Genomic DNA, 18,674 nt, shown 5'->3' with positions numbered 1-18,674 from the left:
TCCGGAGGCCCATAGAAGCCAATTGGTAGACCTGGCCTCTGAAGGGAGACTTTCCCCCCTCCTTGGAGTCCAGGTCTACCGCCAAGAAAGCCAGTGGGTAGACATGGCCTCCCAATGGGACTCAGCCGGAGGCCAGGTCTACCAAATGAAGTCCGCCCAGTCCAACAGCTGATAGGCGGGGGGAGGGAACCTCCGAGCCGCCCACCCAGCAATCGTGCGGCTAGAGGGGAGGTTAGCCTCCCAACCATTGAGGGCAAGGGAAAGGGGGACCTGGCCATTCTCCACGGCAGGGGGGGGGGAGAGACAGCGCTCCCGCTCACCTGCTCTCTCTCTCTCTCTCTCTCTCTCTCTCTCTCTCTCTCTCTCTCAGGTGCACTGGCTCCGCAGCCTGGCTGCCGGCGCGAGCGGGCGTGAGAGCAGGGGCTCCGAACCAAGTTCTGAGAGCCGCACTCAACGGGCCAAAGAGCCGCATGCTCTAGCCCACAGTCAGAATGCCGTTTAAGGTGCTCAGACTTCCCTGCGTCCCTTGTGGCTACAACCAGAACTGCATTAAAAAGAAAACAGTCTGAAAGGCTCTTGTAGGTTATCCGGGCTGTGTAACCGTGGTCTTGGAATTTTCTTTCCTGACGTTTCGCCAGCAACTGTGGCAGGCATCTTCAGAGGAGTAACACTGAAGGACAGTGTCCTTCAGTGTTACTACTCTGAAGATGCCTGCCACAGTTGCTGGCGAAACGTCAGGAAAGAAAATTCCAAGACCACGGTTACACAGCCCGGATAACCTACAAGAACCAATGAACTCTGACCGTGAAAGCCTTCGACAATAGTCTGAAAGGCATTCAGTGGGATTTAAAGGCCCCCCGGCTGATGCCCTCCCGAATTTTCTCTCCCCAGTCCCCCCCATCTTGGAGGCCCTATGGTCTTTTGATGGAGCCCCTCTGTTGATTGGACTGATCTATTCAACGTGATCCCTCTTGAGTCCCGGTGGCGGCGAGAAAGGCAGACTACAAATAACGTCAAAGATAAAGTTGCAGAAGTTTTCACTTTTTTTGTCTGTGCAGTCAGGTCAGTTTCTCCTTCTCTCAGTTTAAACACAGTGAAAGAATTGGAAATATTGTAGGAGTCATTCCCCTACTTGGTCTAGTGAAAATCCTACTATGTATTAATAAACCCATTGTAATTCTCGTTGTAATGATAATTACAATTATTCGTTTCAGTAAGGGCAAGTTATGACCCTATGTGTGGTTGTTAAGAAAGCCTTGTCTACTGAAAAAAAAGCATGTGCTTATTAGCAGAATGCCAAGAATACAGCTTCCTTTGCAATAAGAGACCCAGTTACCTGGAGTAGGATCCCAGGAGAAACAGAGTCATAAGAACACAAAAATACCATTTTGGTTCACGTAACCAACTTGTGCACTCTGCTGCAGGGGAAATTCTTTGCCTCGCTGTGAATCTATAATTGCACCTATGAACAGAATGTGCTGTGTAGGTGCCTAGGTCCTAGACCTATGTGTGCATGCAAAGTGCAGTCAAGTCCAAACCGACTTATGGTGACCCCAGCAAGGGGCTTTCAAGGCAAGTGAGAAGCAGAGGTGGTTTGCCATTGCCTTCCTCTGCAGAGTCTTCCTTGGAGGGCAACCTTCCAAGTACTGTCCCTGCTTGTGTGTGTGTGTTAAGTGCCGTCAAGTCGCTTCCAATTCATGGTGACCCTATGAATCAACATCCTCCAAAACATCCTATCTTTAACACCCTTGCCCAGGTCTTGCAAACTGAGAGCCATGGCTTCCTTTACAGAGTCAATCCATCTCTTGTTGGGTCTTCCTCTTTTCCTGCTGCCTTCAAAATTTAGAACATAAGAACAAAGGAATTAAGAACATAAGAACATAAGAAAAGCCATGCTGGATCAGACCAAGACCCATCAAGTCCAGCAGTCAGTTCATACAGTGGCCAACCAGGTGCCTCTAGGAAGCCCACAAACAAGACAACTGCAGCACCACCATCCTGCCTGGGTTCCACAGCTCCTAATATATTCGGCATGCTCCTCTGATCCTCCTCTGATCATTTCCTAGCATAATTGTCTTCTCATCATGTGACCAAAGTATGACAGCCTCAGTTTAGTCAGCTTCTAAGGTCAGTTCAGGCTTGATTTGATCTAGAACCCACTGATTTGTTTTTTTGTTTTTTGGCAGTCCAGGGTATCCGTAACACTCTCCTCCAACACATTTCAAAGGAATCTACTTTCTTCCTAGCAGCTTTCTTCAATGTCCAGCTTTCACACCTCCAGCTTTCACAGCTTTTATTATACAGAGTAATAGGGGAAGCGATGGCATGAAATTAACTTTTTTTTAAAACAGTTTTTTATTTTTAATTGGAATATGGGATACAAAAAGGAAAAAAGGGAGGGGATAAGGGAAATCCATCTAATGTAGACAGGCATATTTTTGGTCTAATAAATTCAAAAGCATTTTACATTTTCAAACTATAATTATCAAACATTTTCATTGGTCTAATATGTTTACATTTATCTGATTATATTTTCTAGTTTCTTATAATATGTTTATCTATTAATTCACTAACATATAAGTATAAAATGGTTGCCATTTCTTGTTAAACTGTTCTATTGACTCATTGCAGGTAGGATTCATCATAAAAGTCTTTCTGGCCATGTTTGCATAGTTGAGCATTTTATCTTTCCATTCTTCTATGTGGTATAGACGTTTGCTTCCAAGTTCTTGCCAGTACAACTCTTGCAGCTGTTGTAGCATATTTGAACACATCTCTAAATCTCATGGGTATATCAGGTGGTGTTATACTTAATAGAAAGTATTTGGGGTCCAGTCTTATTTTTATTTTAGCTATGTTCTGTATTTCACATTGAATCTTCTTCCAATACATTTGTAGCCTCGGACAAGTCCACCGAACATGAAAGTAAGAACCATCTGTCTCTTGGCATTTCCAGCAAGCCCCTTTTTTCCCCTTCGAGGTGGCCATCTGAGAAATCATATTGGGCGTCATATACCACCTGTAGAACGTCTTGTACCAGTTTTCCTTCACGTCTCGACTTACGATGTATTTTAGTTCAAGAGTACAAAGTTTTTCCCATGTTTCCATCGGGACCATCTCACCAAAGTTTTGCATCCATTTAACCATGTTTATCTTAACTTGTTCTTCTTCTGAATCATACTTTAGAAGTAGTTTGTAGATTTTTCCTAACAAGTGGTCGTCACTCTTGGTTACAATTGACTCAAATTCTGTTAATTTTCGGAACGACCCAGATTGTAAACAGTCTCTTTTTAGGTTGGATCTCAGTTGGAGATTTGTCAGCCAGCTTAGCTTTTCGAATTTGTCTTGGAGCACTAGTAAACTTTTGATCTCTCCTGTAGAATCTACCATGTCACGGTATACTAATGGCAATTCGTTTTTCAGTACAATGTCTTCACGGTAGGCTTCAGTCGGAGACGTTATAGATGGCAGAGAGGGACTGATTCCCTTTTTATATCTTTTCCAGACTTTTGGGATCGCCGGCTAGATGTCGCAATCTTCGGAGATTTTAAGTAAAAGGTAAAGGTCCCCTGTGCAAGCACCGGGTCATTCCTGACCCATGGGGCGACGTCACATCCCGATGTTTTCTAGGCAGACTTTGTTTTGCGGGGTGGTTTGCCAGTGCCTTCCACAGCGAGCTGGGTACTCATTTTACCGACCTCAGAAGGATGGAAGGCTGAGTCAACCTTGAGCCGGCTACCTGAAACCAACTTCCGCTGGGATCGAACTCAGGTCGTGAGCAGAGCTTCGACTGCAGTACTGCAGCTTTACCACTCTGCGCCACGGGGATTTTACCTGATTGCAATAGTGTCGTAGGGTTCCATAAGGCTTTATGGAAGCCTTGCAAGAGGTCCGCTCTTTCCAATGTAATATTTCTATTCTTGGAATGTGTGATCCAGTCTGCAATCCAAGTCAAACAGGTTGAATGGTAGTATAGTTTAAAGTTCTGCAGCGCTAGCCCACCTCATCCTATAGTACTTTAAATCTGATTCTTGGCTTCTTGCCATTCCATACAAAATGATTTATTTGCCTCTGCCAATTGTCTATCATTCTGTCAGGTATACTTATTGGTAGAAACTGGAATAAAAAGTTTAATCTTGGAAGTACATTCATCTTTATGGTAGATATTCTTCTTAGCCAGGAAATGTTAATCTTTGACCATCAGCTCAGATCTTTTTCTATTTCTCCCCAAATTTTTACACAGTTCGTTTTAAAAAGTGTCTTGTTTTGTGACGATATATTGAAGCCTAGGTACTTGAGTGAATCTTTCGTTATTTGGCATCCAGTGGTTTCTTTGATATACATTTCATCAGTTTTTGTAGTATTAAATGTCAGTATCTTCGTCTTTGCTTTATTTAGTTTATAACCCGAGTACTTTGCGAATTCCATAATATGATGTTGCACATATGGAAGAGTGCCCTTTGGGTTTTGACAGATTAATACTACATCATCTGCATAGCTTTTAATTTTGTGTTCTTCTTTTCCAAATTTAAGTCCCTTGATGTTAAAATCATTTCTTATATAATTCGCTAAAATCTCCATTGATAAGTAGAATAGGAGCGATGAAAGTGGACAGCCTTGTCTGGTGCCTTTTGCAATACTGAATTCTGCTGATAGACAACCGTTAACTAAAAGTTGTGCCTTTTGGGCTGAATATATTGTATTAAATACTTTAAGGAAAGTGTCTCCACAGCCAATTTGTTCTAATGTCTTTGAGATAAAGTGCCAGGAAACGTTGTCAAACGCTTTTTCTGCATCAAGGAAGATCATAGCTGCCTTCAATGATTTTGACTTAATGTGTTTAATTGCACTGAGAACCAGTCTTACATTGTCTCTCATAAGTCTCTTGGGGATGAACCCAGTTTGGTCGGGATGCACCAACTTGGTGATGCACCTTTGAAGTCTTTTGGTTAGTATGGAGACAAATGATTTATAATCAGCGTTGAGAAAAGAGATTGGTCTATACGCCTAGGGGAGGTATGGATCAGTACCTTCCTTAGGTAATAGAGTTATATGTGCATCCTGCCAGGATGATGGGATTTTTCCATTTTCTATTACGTCATTGTACAATGATAGCAAAACAGGTGTGAGTTGCTGCTCATAGAGCTTATAAAACTTCAGAGTAATCCCATCCGGGCCTGGTGCTTTATCAGGTTTCAAGTTATTTATGGCATCTACGATTTCTTGTGTAGTCATCTTCTGGTTAAGGCTTTCTTGTTCCCCTTCTGATAGCTTAGGAAGTTTATTCCATTGCTTTTTGCTCCTAGAATCTTGATCTTGGTGGCCAGTGACACATCCAGACACTTCAGATTCTTTTCTAGCTCCTTCATGGCTGCCCTTCCCAGTCTCAATCTCCTTCTTGGCTGCCGTCTCCCTTTTGGTCGATGATGGAGCCAAGGAATAGAAAGTCTTCAACAATTTGAATTTCCTCATTGTCAACCTTAAAGTTGTGTAATTCTCCTGTGAGGTAGGTGGGGATGAGAGAGCTGTGACTAGCCCAAGGTCACCCAGCTGGCTTCATGTGTAGGAGTGGGGAAACAAATCCAGTTCACCTGGTTAGCCTCCGCCACTCATGTGGGGGAGTGGGGGAATCAAACCTGGCTCTCCAGATCAGACTCCACCGCTCAAAACCCCCGCTCTTAACCACTACACTGTGCTGGCCTCGGCCTCTATGACCTGTTGTTGGACCTCCAGAAGAACTGGTTGGCCATGGTGTGAGATGGGATGCTGGACTAGATGGGCCACCGGTTTTACCCAGCAGGGCTCTTCTTCCATTCAATAATCAGTGGCCTGATATCACTTCACCATAATCTTACATAACTTGTTTATCATCTAATTTATGCATAGCTGCACCCAGCCTGATCTCATCAGATCTCTGAAGCTAAGCAGGGCCTGCCCTGGTTAGCACTTATATGGGAGAATGCCAAGGAAGTCCAAGGTCACAATGCAGAGGCAGGCGATGGCCAACCACCTCTGGATGTCTCTTGCCTTGAAAACCCTATGGGGTCTCCATAAGTCGGCTGCAACTTGATGGCACTTTCCATCACCACACACAGTTATTCCTAAATTTGCATCTTTATCTATCCTGCTCAGGCCTACATACTGCATCTACTGGATCATCACCATAACATGTTAATTACAGAAACCTTCTGACAGATCTACGACAGAAATATCTTAGCAGTATGTCAACATGTACTGGTTTGTTCTGACATGATTAAAACACCATCTTTCAGGTTTAGGGTTGCCAGCTCTGGGTTGGTGGAGTCTGGGGACGGCAGGGTTTGGGGAGGGGAGGGACTTCAATGCCATAGAGTCCAATTACCAAACCGGCCATTTTCTCCAGGTGAACTGATCTCTGTCAGCTGGAGATCAGGGGTAATAGCAGGAGATCTCCAGCAAGTACCTGGAGGTTGGCAGCCCTATCCATGTTTCTCCACATTGGCGGAATCACACATTTTACATACGGTTGCAAGAACAGTTGCAGGGATCACCGAGACGACGCGAATGTTTTCATCCTGAAAGGAGTTTCCACCTATAACTTTCAAGAATACGAGCCGTTCAGCGTGCTTCAGCCGAGAAACAGCCTGAAGCAACCAACGTGGGATTGGAAGAGACACGGCTGAAAGGGAAGCGCTGATGGAAATCTGCAGATTGTAAAGGGAAACACACCCATAGGAGGGACATAGCAGGATATTTATCTATTTATCTATTTATTTGTTGAATTCTGGGATTCCGCTCCTATGCCACAACGCAGCTGCTATCCAGCGCCCTGAAAAGTCGGGGCAAAATGCTGTCATTAAGTATGGTCTTCAGCCTGTTCCTTCTGTGTTATCTGACGGTACAGTTTGTCAAGCTGCAAAGAGAGAAAAGAAAACTCCCGCCCGGACCAGCTCCGATCCCAATTATTGGATGTTTGTGGAACCTGAAATTCTTTCGGTTAGAGCGCGATATCGTGACAGAGGTATTTCTGTAACTGCCTTTCGGTGGATTGACTTGGTTGGCGAGTGACGTTTACTGGCAAGCGAAGCTTAGTGGCAAGTGAGGTTTCAAGGCTCTTACAGTTTAGAGCCGCGGTTGGTGTTCTTCATCGGGAGCTGCGGTGTGGTGGCCCCGGTGTGGTCAGAGCAAGTGCGGTTGTGGAAAGTCGTATATTAATCAAGGGAATTGTGGTGATGGGAACGCTAGCCTGGTTGGCCTCTCCTGTTTACACACTTGGGGCGATGGGGAAGGAAATGTCTCCTTCTGGCTTTGCTGACGATGCCATTTGATGCCAGTTCCTCCTTGGCCTCTGGGAGAGGATGGGGGGGGTAGGCTTGCCAGATCCAGGATGAGAAACTCCTGGAGGTTTGGGGATGGAAGCTGGGAAGGACAGGAACGTCCGTGGAGTACAGTACCACAGAGCCCACCCTCCAAAGAGGATCCCCCGGTCCCACCTGGATGCTGGCATCCCTACGATGCAGTCTCCTTCTCTTGTGCTATACACCAAATCAAGGGAGTAATATAGACACCTTTCCTTTGGTACTGATGGAACAACCAAAAATGTTTGCGAGCAGAAATACTTAGGGCAGCGGGGCTTCTTCTTTTTTTATATAATATTTTATTTGTTTTATAATATGGCTACAGAAGGAAAAAAGGGATGGGTAAAAATAAAGGGGTCTCCATCTGATAATAAAAAAAGAAAGATAACATAAACATCACGTCTTAAAAGATTAATCGAGCAGACTACATTATTACTCTTATTCTTAACTATCATCCAGGCAAAAATATAAGAGCATTAAAAAAAATAAACATCCTGCATATTTTATAACTAACCAAACAGCCGGGCTTCTGTAGTTCCCGAACCAAAGGTTTTCATGAGAGGATGGTTGGTGAACGACCCCCCCCCCCATGACTAAATCTTTTATTTTAGTGGGAAGCCATGATGGAGCTAGGAAAGATTCTTAAGTGTAAGGATGTGTCAATCAATCAATCAATCAATCAATCAATCAATCAATCAACCTTTATTGCTCATTGACGAAGTCTTAAGCATTTACATTGTACAAGGGAAATAGTTTTACAGAAACATCCTGATCCCTTAAAGTTTAGCACAGAATAGAGCCATTTTGTTGCGACAACTTTACAGCCATTACATGTGTTAGATATTTTGCAATCTGATAAATTTTCTCGGTATCAACATCAAGATCAGATAAGAGGAACGGTGTAATCCAAGGTTCCAAGGGAAGATCATATTTGGCTGGATGTGTCACTGGCAACCAAGATCAAGTTAAGTCATGCCATCGTATTCCCTGTTATTATGTATGGGTGTGAAAGCTGGACAATGAAGAAAGCTGATAGGAAGAAAGTACTAGATTCCTTTGAAATGTGGTGTTGGAGGAGAGTGTTACGGATACCGTGGACTGCCAAAAAAACAATTCAGTGGGTTATAGATCACATCAAGCCTGAACTGACCCTAGAAGCTGAAATGACTAAACTGAGGCTGTCGTACTTTGGTCACATTATGAGAAGATAAGAGTCACTGGAAAAGACAATCATGCTAGGAAAAGTTGAAGGCAGCAGGAAAAGAGGAAGACCGAACATGAGATGGATTGACTCGATAAAGGAAGCCATGGCCCTCAGTTTGCAAGACCTGAGCAATGTTTGCAGCTCTGTTGCAATTGCAGCCGCTCTGTGCATGTCCGTTCATGTAGAAATATATAAGCAGGCTAGAAGCAGAAGCTTTAAAGATGGAATCCTTCCGTTAAAACCCGGGGTTGAATGAAATATTTTGGTCTAGCACTGGAAGGACAGTAATGTAACTGCCAGCTGAACCTCAAGGGGAGTCGGTGTTTCAATGGTAAGATACCACCACTGAAAAGATCCTGTCTTGGCTTGATGCTTGCCTGACTTCTGTAGGTGTGTGTGTGTGTGGGCAGGGGGGCACAGACAGCAGCTCTCACAGAAAAGGTCTTAAATTATTTCTTACCTTTATATCTTTTATGTCTTGCTGGGTCACTGTGGGCCAGTCATACACTCTCAGCCTAAGGTATCTCGCAGGGCTGTTAGGAGGATAAAATAGAGGATAGGAGAATTGTGTAAGCCACCTTGGAATCTTATTGGGGAGAAGTGTAGGGTATAAATGAAATAAACAAAAATAAATATCTTGCTTTTGACCAAAATCCCTTAATCAGTCCAAACCTTATATACAGGCTTACCCCGATTTATTGCGTTTCGCTTTATTGTGCATTGCAGATATTGCGTTTTCGAGCAAGTCTGTCGGCACCATTTCACCAACTGCATGGGCTCACTTCGCGTCTCTGTGTCACGTTTTCGTCATTCTCACAACATTTCAAACTTTTTCATTAGTATTACAGTACATTGTTTCTTTAGATATAACGCTATTGCACACTTAATGGACTACAGTATAGTGTAAACATAACTTGTGCATGCACTGGGAAACCCAGAAATTCACGTGACACGCTTTATTGCGGTGGTCTGGAATCAAAACCGCAATATCTCCGAGATATGCTTGTACAAGTTCCCTCCCTGCTCCTAAATAAGGTCAGTCCATTACTTTCAGTAATAAATAGGGTTGCCAGGTCCCTCTTCACCACTGGTGGGAGGTTTTTGGAGCGGAGCCTAAGGGGGGCAGGGTTTGGGGAGGGGAGGGACTTCAATGCCATAGAGTCCAATTGCCGAGGTGGCCATTTTCTCCAGGTGAACTGAGCTCTATTGGCTCGAGAGCAGTTATAATAGCAGGAGATCTCCAGCGAGTACCTGGAGGTTGGCAACCCTAGCCTTCTCTCATGTAAGATTTGAGAAAGAACCCATTTTACACACTTGTCAGAATGGTGGGAGGTAGAAAGAAAGCCAAGCCTCCTGGGTTGGTTTTTATATGCTTATTTTCTCTACCTTTTAAGAAGAATCAAACCGGCTTACAATCGTCTTCCCTTCCTCCCCCCACATCAGACACCAGGTAAGGTAGGTGAGGTTGAGAGAGTTCCGAGATCTGTGACTAGCCCAAGGCCGACCAGCTGGCTGTGGAGGAGTGGGGAATCAAACCCGGTTCTCCAGACTAGAGTCCGCTGCTGGTGTAGAGCCACCATGGTGTAGTGTTTAAGAGGGGTGGTTTGGAGCGGTGGACTCTGTTCTGGAGAACCGAGTTCGATTCCCTACTCCTCCACATGAGCGGCGGAGGCTAATCTGGTGAACTGGATTTGTTTCCCCACTCCTACACACAAAGCCAGCTGGGTGACCTTGGGCTAGTCACAGCTCTCTCAGCCCCACCTACCTCACAGGGTGCCTGTTGTGGGGAGGGGAAGGGAAGGTGATTGTAAGCCGGTTTGATTCTTCCTTACATGGCAGAGAAAGTCGGCATATGAAAACCAACTCTTCTTCTGGCTCTAACCTCTGTAGGTGGGGGTGAAGAGAGAACAAAGTGTTGCTGGTCAAGAGACAGCAGAAGGTTATTGAGCAAGTGGAAAGAAGAAATAAATAGCGGCAAAGAAATATACAATTAATTGCTTAATAATTCATCCATCCATCCAATAAATAAATAAATAAATAAATAATGTGTAGTTCAGTCTCTTAAGCTTAGGCAAACCAGAGTGAAGAGATGGTGCAACGGATTCCCTTTCCCTGCCCGTCCTTGCGTCCTTATGATCAGGGGCCAGGAGAGCCAGCGCGGTGTAGTGGTTAAGAGCAGTGGTTTGGAGTGGTGGATCTGGGGAACCGGGTTTGATCCCCCACTCCTCCACATGAGCCGCGGAGGCTGATCTGGTGAACTGGATTTGTTTCCCCACTCCCACACACATGAAGCCAGCTGGGTGACCTTGGGCTAGTCACAGCTCTCTCTGCCCCACCTACCTCACTGGGTGTCTGTTGTGGGGAGGGGAAGGGAAGGTGATTGTAAGCCGGTTTGATTCTTCCTTACATGGCAGAGAAAGTCGGCATATGAAAACCAACTCTTCTTCTTCACGTGGAGGAGTGGGGAATCGAACCCGGCTCTCCAGATTAGAATCCATCGCTCCTAACCTCTACACCACGCTGGCTTGAACCTTACAGGGTGTCTGTTGTGGGGAGGGGAAGGGAAGGTGATTGTAAGCAGGTTTGATTCTTCCTTAAGGTAGGTTAGAGAAAGTCAGCATATAAAAACCTACTCTTCTTCTTATGAAATTTGACTTACCTTTTGCCAGTTTATAATCATAACCCTCCTTTGCCTCCTGGGCTGGGCGAGGTGGGCACAGTTTTCAAAGCATGGATTTTTAAAAAATAACCCTCCCACTGACTAGAAATCCTGGGCACCTGGCCCAGTGTAATACACATCTCCATGATAGGAAGAAAGTAGATTCCTTTGAAATGTGGCGTAGGAGGAGAGTGTTATGGATACCGAGGAGTGCCAAAAAACAAAACAAAAAAACAATGGGTTATAGATCAAATGAAGCTTGAACTGACCCTAGACCAGGGGTGGGGAACCTTTTTCCTGCCAAGGGCCATTCGCACATTTATAACATCTTTCGGGGGCCACACCAGGTGTAGATCTCCCGGTGGGGGGGAGAGGCTAGGGTTGCCAGGTCTCCAGCCACCACCTGGAGGTTGGCAACCCCAGGGGAGGCCAGCCAGAGAAGGCTTGCAGGGCACCCCCCTCCCCCCTTGCAGGTGGGAGGGCAGCCAGCGGTGGGCCCCAGAAAACGAGGCGCCAGGGGGGCGCAGCCCACAGTCGATTGGCAAGGGAGGAAGGAAAACAGAGAAAGAGGAAAAGGGAGGGAGGGAGAAAGAAATGGAGAGAGGGGGAGAAAGAAAGAAAAGGACGGAGGGAAAGAAAAAAAAAGGACGGAGGGAGACAAAGAAAGAGACAGAAAAAGAGGGAGGAAGAGAGGGAGAGAAAGGAGAAAGAGTGACAGAAAAAGAGGAAGAAAAGAGAGAAAAGCCTCCCCCCCCCCACACACACATCCGCGCATGCCGGCCTGCGCTACCGGGCCCCAGCCACCCCACCTTCCCCGCCCACACACACACACCTGGCGGCGCACAGAGCACCAAGCAACCGGGCCCCAGTCTCCATGCACTCCCCCACAGAGTCCATAAAAGCCCCCCCCCAGCCAAATCGGCTCCCGCATGCATGCTCTGCCGCTGGGAGCTGCCGGCCTCTTCCCCCCCCACTGCTCAACAGTCAACAGGCAGCAAGAGGGGCTTACAATGTGCCGCAGCGTTCCTGCACGCCACAGCTGTAGGGGGCAGCCTTGGGGGAAGCGTCCCTCCCCCTCCCCTCTCGCCGACCAACAACCGACAGTCGGTGAGAGGAGGTCCAAAGGGCGCTACAAGGGCGCTGTAAGCCGTGGCCCCAGGAACACCCTCGGGGAGGGCCACCCTGCGCCCCGCCTCCGCGGCAGGGTTCCCGGAGCTCCCGAGGGCCACAAAAAATGTCCTCGGGGGCCGCATACGGCCCCCGGGCCTGAGGTTCCCCACCCCTGCCCTAGAAGCTAAAATGACTAAACTGAGGCTATCGTATTTTGGTCACATTATGAGAAGACAAGAGTCACTGGAAAAGACAGTCATGCTAGGAAAAGTTGAAGGCAGCAGGAAAAGAGGAAGACCCAACAAGAGATGGATTGACTCAGTAAAGGAAGCCACGTCCCTCCGTTTGCAAGATCTGAGCAAGACAGGACATTTTGGAAGACATTGATTCACAGGGTCGCCATGAGTCGGAAGCGACTTGACGGCACTTAAGACACACGCATGTGTATTACGAAGCAGAGCGGGAGCATGTGATGCCTACTGTGCATGAGAATTTTTGAGACTTTGGGACAGATTAGGTCTGCCATCCCCTCAGTGGGGGGGGGTGTGCAGGGTATTCCCCACTGCCACCCAGGTGGCCAGCGAGGGGAAAAGGCAGGAAACACCCGGGGGATCAGCCATACGATCTGACCCACTGACCTCTCCCTGTGTGTCTGGAAGTGATGCCAGCGGGTCGCCAGGGGATGCTGGGGACACTCTATCATTAAGTCATAGAGTTTTGCCCAAAAATGTGAAACATCCATACTGGGTGGGGAATACACTTCTGGGAAGCAGTGTGTGAACAAGATCTTGGGGTACAAGTGGACCATAAGTTAAATAAGAGCAGCCAGTGTGATGCAGCGACTAAAAAAGCTAATGTGATCTTGAGGTGTATCAGCAGAGGCACAACGCCCAAATTGCAAGATGACATAGTCCCTCTGTACACTGCATTGGTCAGGTCGCACCTGGAGCACTGTGCTCTGTTCTGGAGGCCTCGCTTCAAAAAGGATGTGGACAGAATCGAGCGGGTGCAGAGGAGAGCGACGAGGATGGTCCGGGGCCTGGAGACCGAGCCCTAGGAGGAAAGGCTGAGGGAGTTGGGAATGTTTAGTCTGGAGAACAGGAGGATGAGGGGGGACACGATTGCTCTCTTGAAGTATTTGAAGGGCTGTCCCTTATAGGGGGGCAGGGAGGGCGGGGAGCTGTTTCTGTTGGCAGCAGAGGACAGGACTCGCAATAATGGGTTTAAATTTCAGGCGGAAATGTACCGGCTGGATATTAGAAAAAACATTTCACAGTGAGAGCAGTTCAATAGAGAGTAGGGAGGTGGTGGGCTCCCCCTCACTGGCAGTCTTCAAGCAGAGGCTGGACAAACACTTGTCAGGGGTGCTCTGGGCTGATCCTGAATTGCACAAGGGGATGGACTAGATGGCCTCTATCGCTCCTTCCAACTCTGAATCTATGATTTAGCCCCAGACTGCAGTAACAATGACAAGAGGTGTAGGCTAAAACAGCAATAGGGATTCGAATTTGGATCACCCAGATCCAAATCTGACGCTCTAACCACTACACCACACTGCAGTGTATCACAGGAGCCTAGCCTTGCTCCTGTGAGAGGGAAATGTCTAAAATGCCAAGCCAACGACAACTGACAATTTCAAAGTTTTTTATTTTTTTTATTTTTTGGAAACTAAAATGCCACAAAGGTGGGGGGGGGGATATTCAGGAATTCGACAGTTTGTCTCCACTTCAGCAAACCCAGGCTTTACGATGCAAAATCGATTCATGATGCTTTCTCCCGACGGATTATTTATTGGAGATAAAAGAATTAAAAGTAGACATCTCAGTGTACTATGTAGAAGAACTGGAAATGAACACACCTGATAATTAGGGCTGACAACTCGGCTGTTTTCTTTTGGTAGAAGCCGTTTTTCCTGTTTCTGTGGCGTTGTTAGTGTTGTGTTGGAATGTATAATTTCAAGATGTTCCCTTACGTTAGCCTAGTCGGTTAATTTGAAGACCTCCCCTAAGTCACATATTCACATAGGGCAAAAACGCATGGTCGCTTTAGCCTCCTTTATTCCCTGTTTCAGCCAGGATTCAGCCATCGGCTGGAGATCAGTTGTAATAGCAGGAGATCTCCAGCTAGTACCTGGAGGTTGGCAACCCTAACTGAGGATCGTACAACTGTTATCAACATTTCACCATATGGCATATCGACAATAATTGTGCATGGACATATTTTTCGATATTTGGAAACCTTTTACAGAAGCTTATCTGTAACCTGCCGCAATTGTTATTATATTTTATATCTTTCTGTTTGTGGAGTTTTTTTTTAATTTTTTTGCAATTTTAAACAGTTTTAAAAAAGAAAAGAGACCAGATCTTTTGTATGAGGGTTTTCAAACAATTCATCTATGCTTGTTGGTATTCCCCCACAGGTAGCTAAGTCCTACGGGAACATTTACACTTTGTGGTTTGGTCGGACCCCGGTGGTTTTATTAAATGGGTTCCAAGCGGTGAAGGATGGTCTCACCACGCACCCAGAAGACGTTGCGGGCCGCCCACTGGCCCCTTTCTTCCTAGCTATGGCCCATAACAAGGGTAAGATGATCCTTATTGGAACTGCATGATCATTTGGGACCTTTACAGTTCATTCCTAAGGAGAGTTACTTCAGTCTAAGCCCATTCATTTCAATGGGCTTAGACTGGAGTAACTCTCCTTAGGAATGCACAGTTATTCTTATAGTAGGGTTGCCAGGTCCCTCTCCGCGACTGGCAGGAGGTTTTTGGGGTGGAACCTGGGGAGGGCGGGTTTGAGGAGGGGAGAGACTTTGATGCCATAGAGTCCAATGGCCCAAGTGGCCATTTTCTCCAGCGGAATGGAACTCTGCTGGCTGGAGATCAGTTGTAATAGCGAGAGATCTCCAGCTACCACCCGGAGGTTAAAGAAAACTCATGCTGTACCTTTGAAGTAATACAGAAAAATACAGTAGCTATGGCCAATTATGTATGAGGCAAATTAAAATAAGCACAAAGTGTGTATGCAATTATGATCACCTTATAAATATATTCTTGAAAGTAACAAACAGATGTATTACAACTTCAAAAGCCATGGCTACAACAATGGTTCACATAGATGGCTCCACAACAACGACAACACAGTAACACATAATGACTCCACAGCAACAGTTGCACATAAATTGACTCTAGCGATGTTCCAAAATCATGCTGGCACCATAGTCCCAGGTCGAATATGCTTCCAAATCAATGCTCTATTCAAGAATCCGGAGATGCTCTCTAGCACTCTTCCATTGACTGGCAAATAATTCAGGTGTTTTTGCCTGAAGAAGACAGTACGAAATAGGAAGATACTGGATTCCTGTCTTGCTTGCTTTCCACTTTGACTTTGTTCTTTGTTTCCATTGATTTTCACACTTCAGAGACTATATCTTACATTGAGACGGTCCATGGGTGTACACACGTCTTGAATGCACCAGGGTATTATATTGTATTGTATTGTTGTTGTGGAGTCATAGAATCATAGAATCATAGAGTTGGAAGGGACCACCAGGGTCATCTAGTCCAACCCCCTGCGGTTGTAGTAATCATCTACGTGAACCATTGTTGTAGCCATAGCTTTTGATGTTGTAATACACATGCTTGTTACTTTCAAGAATATATTTATAAGGCGATCATAATTACATACACACTTTGTGCTTATTTTCATTTGCTTCATACATAATTGGCCATAGCTGCTGTATTTTTCTATATTACCACCTGGAGGTTGGCAGCCCTATCTTATAGGTAGGTAGCTTTTATTGTGTAGGGCCAAAGGCTACTGCAATTACCATGCACAAAGTGAAACATAGGCCAACTGCAGTAAAAACAATAACATTAGAAAGTTAAAAACACATACGTACACATTAAAAACACATAGGCATGATTCACAAAGTTGCTTGACAAATCAGTAGGCACTGTGTTCTGTATAATTTGCTGTAAATTGGATCCTACTGTGTCATTTTGCGCCCTGACCTGGATGGCCCAGGCTAGCCTGATCTCGTCAGATCTCAGAAGCTAAGCAGGGTCAGCCCTGGTTAGTATTTGGGTGGGAGATCACCGAGGAATACTAGGGTTGCTGTGCAGAGGAAGGCATTGGCAAACCATCTCTGTTAGTCTCTTGCCATGAAAACCCCAAAAGGGGTCGCCATAAGTCGGATGCGACTTGATGGCACTTTACACACACACACACACACACACACACACACATGTCATTTTGCATCATTTAATGTGTCATGTTAACACTTATGCCTTGCTTCAGTTCTCTTTTTTAGATTTCTGGTTGGTTCTACAACCCAAATTCTATTGCATTGTTTATTGTATGTCCTATCCTGCTGACTGTATTGACTCACTCTTGTGTAATCTGCCTCTGCGTAGCAACCCCTCTCTTCCTTGGGGGTCTCCCATCCAAGTACTAACCAGGGCTGACCCTGCTAACCTCCCAGGAACTTGGGCTAATCATGGCTAATCAGACTTCTAAAGATAGAAACAAGAAATAAAAAAGGGAACCTTAGCAGATACAGAATCAGAATGAATGCTTCAATACCGGTTATACCTCCTCATATGCTGAGAGTTCTCTATCTGTGTTAGCTTCTTTCTTCTTCTTCTTCTTCTTCTTCTTCTTCTTCTTCTTCTTCTTCTTCTTCTTCTTCTTCTTCTTCTTCTTCTTCTTCTTCTTCTGCTGCTGCTGCTGCTGCTGCTGCTTCTCCTTCTCCTCCTTTCTTCTTCTTCTTCTTTCTTCTCCTTCTTCTTCTGCAATCAATTTTAAGTATCTACAATATTTTTAAAAAATGTACTTTGCTTCAGGTATTTTGCTGGCAACCGGCAGCACATGGAGGCATCAGAGACGATTTTCCCTGATGACTCTGAAAAGTCTAGGCTTGGGGAAGACCAGCCTTGAGTACCAGATCCAAGAGGAAGCCGGTCACCTAGTGGAGAACTTTGCCAACACCAAAGGTATGGCTGGAGAAACGTATGCTTCTCTTTATTTTCCTATCCATAAATCTGTCTTCTCCAGGTTTCAAATAGAAAAAAAAAAAGACCCTCTGGCACCAAATTAGGGTATTGCTCAACTATGGTCATTTATGCATGGGTACTTTCATTCATGTTAACCCCCCGTCTGTCTCAGTTGTTTCTTGGAGTTATGCATGAGTTTCCCCCCATTAGAGATGACCTCGCTGCCAGCCCTCACAATGTCCGGGTCTTCCCATTCCTCTGTTAACCCGATTCTTCCCTCTCCCCTGAGCTCAGCCAGGGTGAAATCCCCGTGCATAAGGCAAAGTGTGGGACATGCAAGCTTGGTTTAGATCACAGGCAATTACAAAGCAGCATGTCCAGAGGCGGGGACTGAAATGCTTCCTGCTTCCTCTGAGCTCTCTCTGAGCAGAAGAAAGGCTTTTTAAAACTGAGGCTTGGATTTCTACCCCCCTCCTTTCTTTTCAGATTGCTCAGTTTTTTGTTTATGTTCTTAAAATGCTTTTTTATGCAGCAATTGGGTTTGGGGGGAGGGAACTTTTATCTCACTACAGCCGATTACAAAGCAGCATTTCAAGGGGTGGGGATTCAAATACTTCTTGATTTGAGCTTGGAGACTGATGGTGCATAGACTTTGAACAGGAAAGTGTGGGTCCAGCGAGCAACGAACTTCAAGTAAAACTCCCATGCATAAATGACTGATGGTGAGATTTAATACCGTGAAGAGGAATGTTACATTTGTGCTAACTAAGTGAAGTTGACAGAGGTGATTCCTCAGACTAAGAATTTTTTCTTTCCATTATTTAATGTTTTGTTATTAGTTTTCAACAAGGGTTTTTTGTGGGTTTTTTGGTGGTACTACTCACCTGTACGGAGTACAGGCATGTTCTCAGGAGCTCTCCTAAGTCCTGATGGGGGAATTGGTGGAAACGGACGCAACCTTATATATGAGTACTGGCGTCTTCCCCCCCTTTTTTCTTTCACAGAAAAGTTACAATCAATGCAAAGCCTGAAAAAAAGCCAAACTCAGCCCAACTGATTATTCTGAGCCTTAATCAAAGATCAATAGCAATTTAGGAGCCAGCGTGGTGTAGGGTTAGAGTGATGGACTAGGAACTAGGAGACCTAGATTCAAATCCCCAATCAACCGAGAAGTTGGAATCATAGAATCAGAGAGTTGGAAGGGACCACCAGGGTCATCTAGTCCAACCCCCTGCACAATGCAGGAAATTCACAACTACCTCCTGCCCCACACCCCCAATGACCCCTACTCGACGGATCCCTGGCCAATCTGGCCTGGAGGAAAGTTGCTTGCTTCCGGACCCCCAAGTGGCTATTGGTATTACCTTAGG

At 45.6% G+C, this 18,674-nt stretch overlaps 1 protein-coding gene across 1 annotated transcript in view; it reads left to right on the top strand.

The window, feature by feature from the left end:
* Positions 1–6,826: 6,826 nt before the first annotated feature.
* LOC130477395 (cytochrome P450 2J6-like) overlaps positions 6,827–18,674 on the top strand; it is a 46,248-nt gene continuing 34,400 nt past the window's right edge. The window contains exons 1-3 of the mRNA XM_056849332.1: positions 6,827–7,000; positions 14,730–14,892; positions 17,155–17,304. Coding sequence (XP_056705310.1) covers positions 6,827–7,000; positions 14,730–14,892; positions 17,155–17,304 — 487 coding nt within the window. The remainder of the gene's footprint in view (positions 7,001–14,729; positions 14,893–17,154; positions 17,305–18,674) is intronic.

This window comes from Euleptes europaea, chromosome 5 (assembly GCF_029931775.1).
Source record: "Euleptes europaea isolate rEulEur1 chromosome 5, rEulEur1.hap1, whole genome shotgun sequence".
NCBI lineage: Eukaryota > Metazoa > Chordata > Lepidosauria > Squamata > Sphaerodactylidae > Euleptes > Euleptes europaea.
This window is presented reverse-complemented; position numbering and strand designations above follow the sequence as displayed.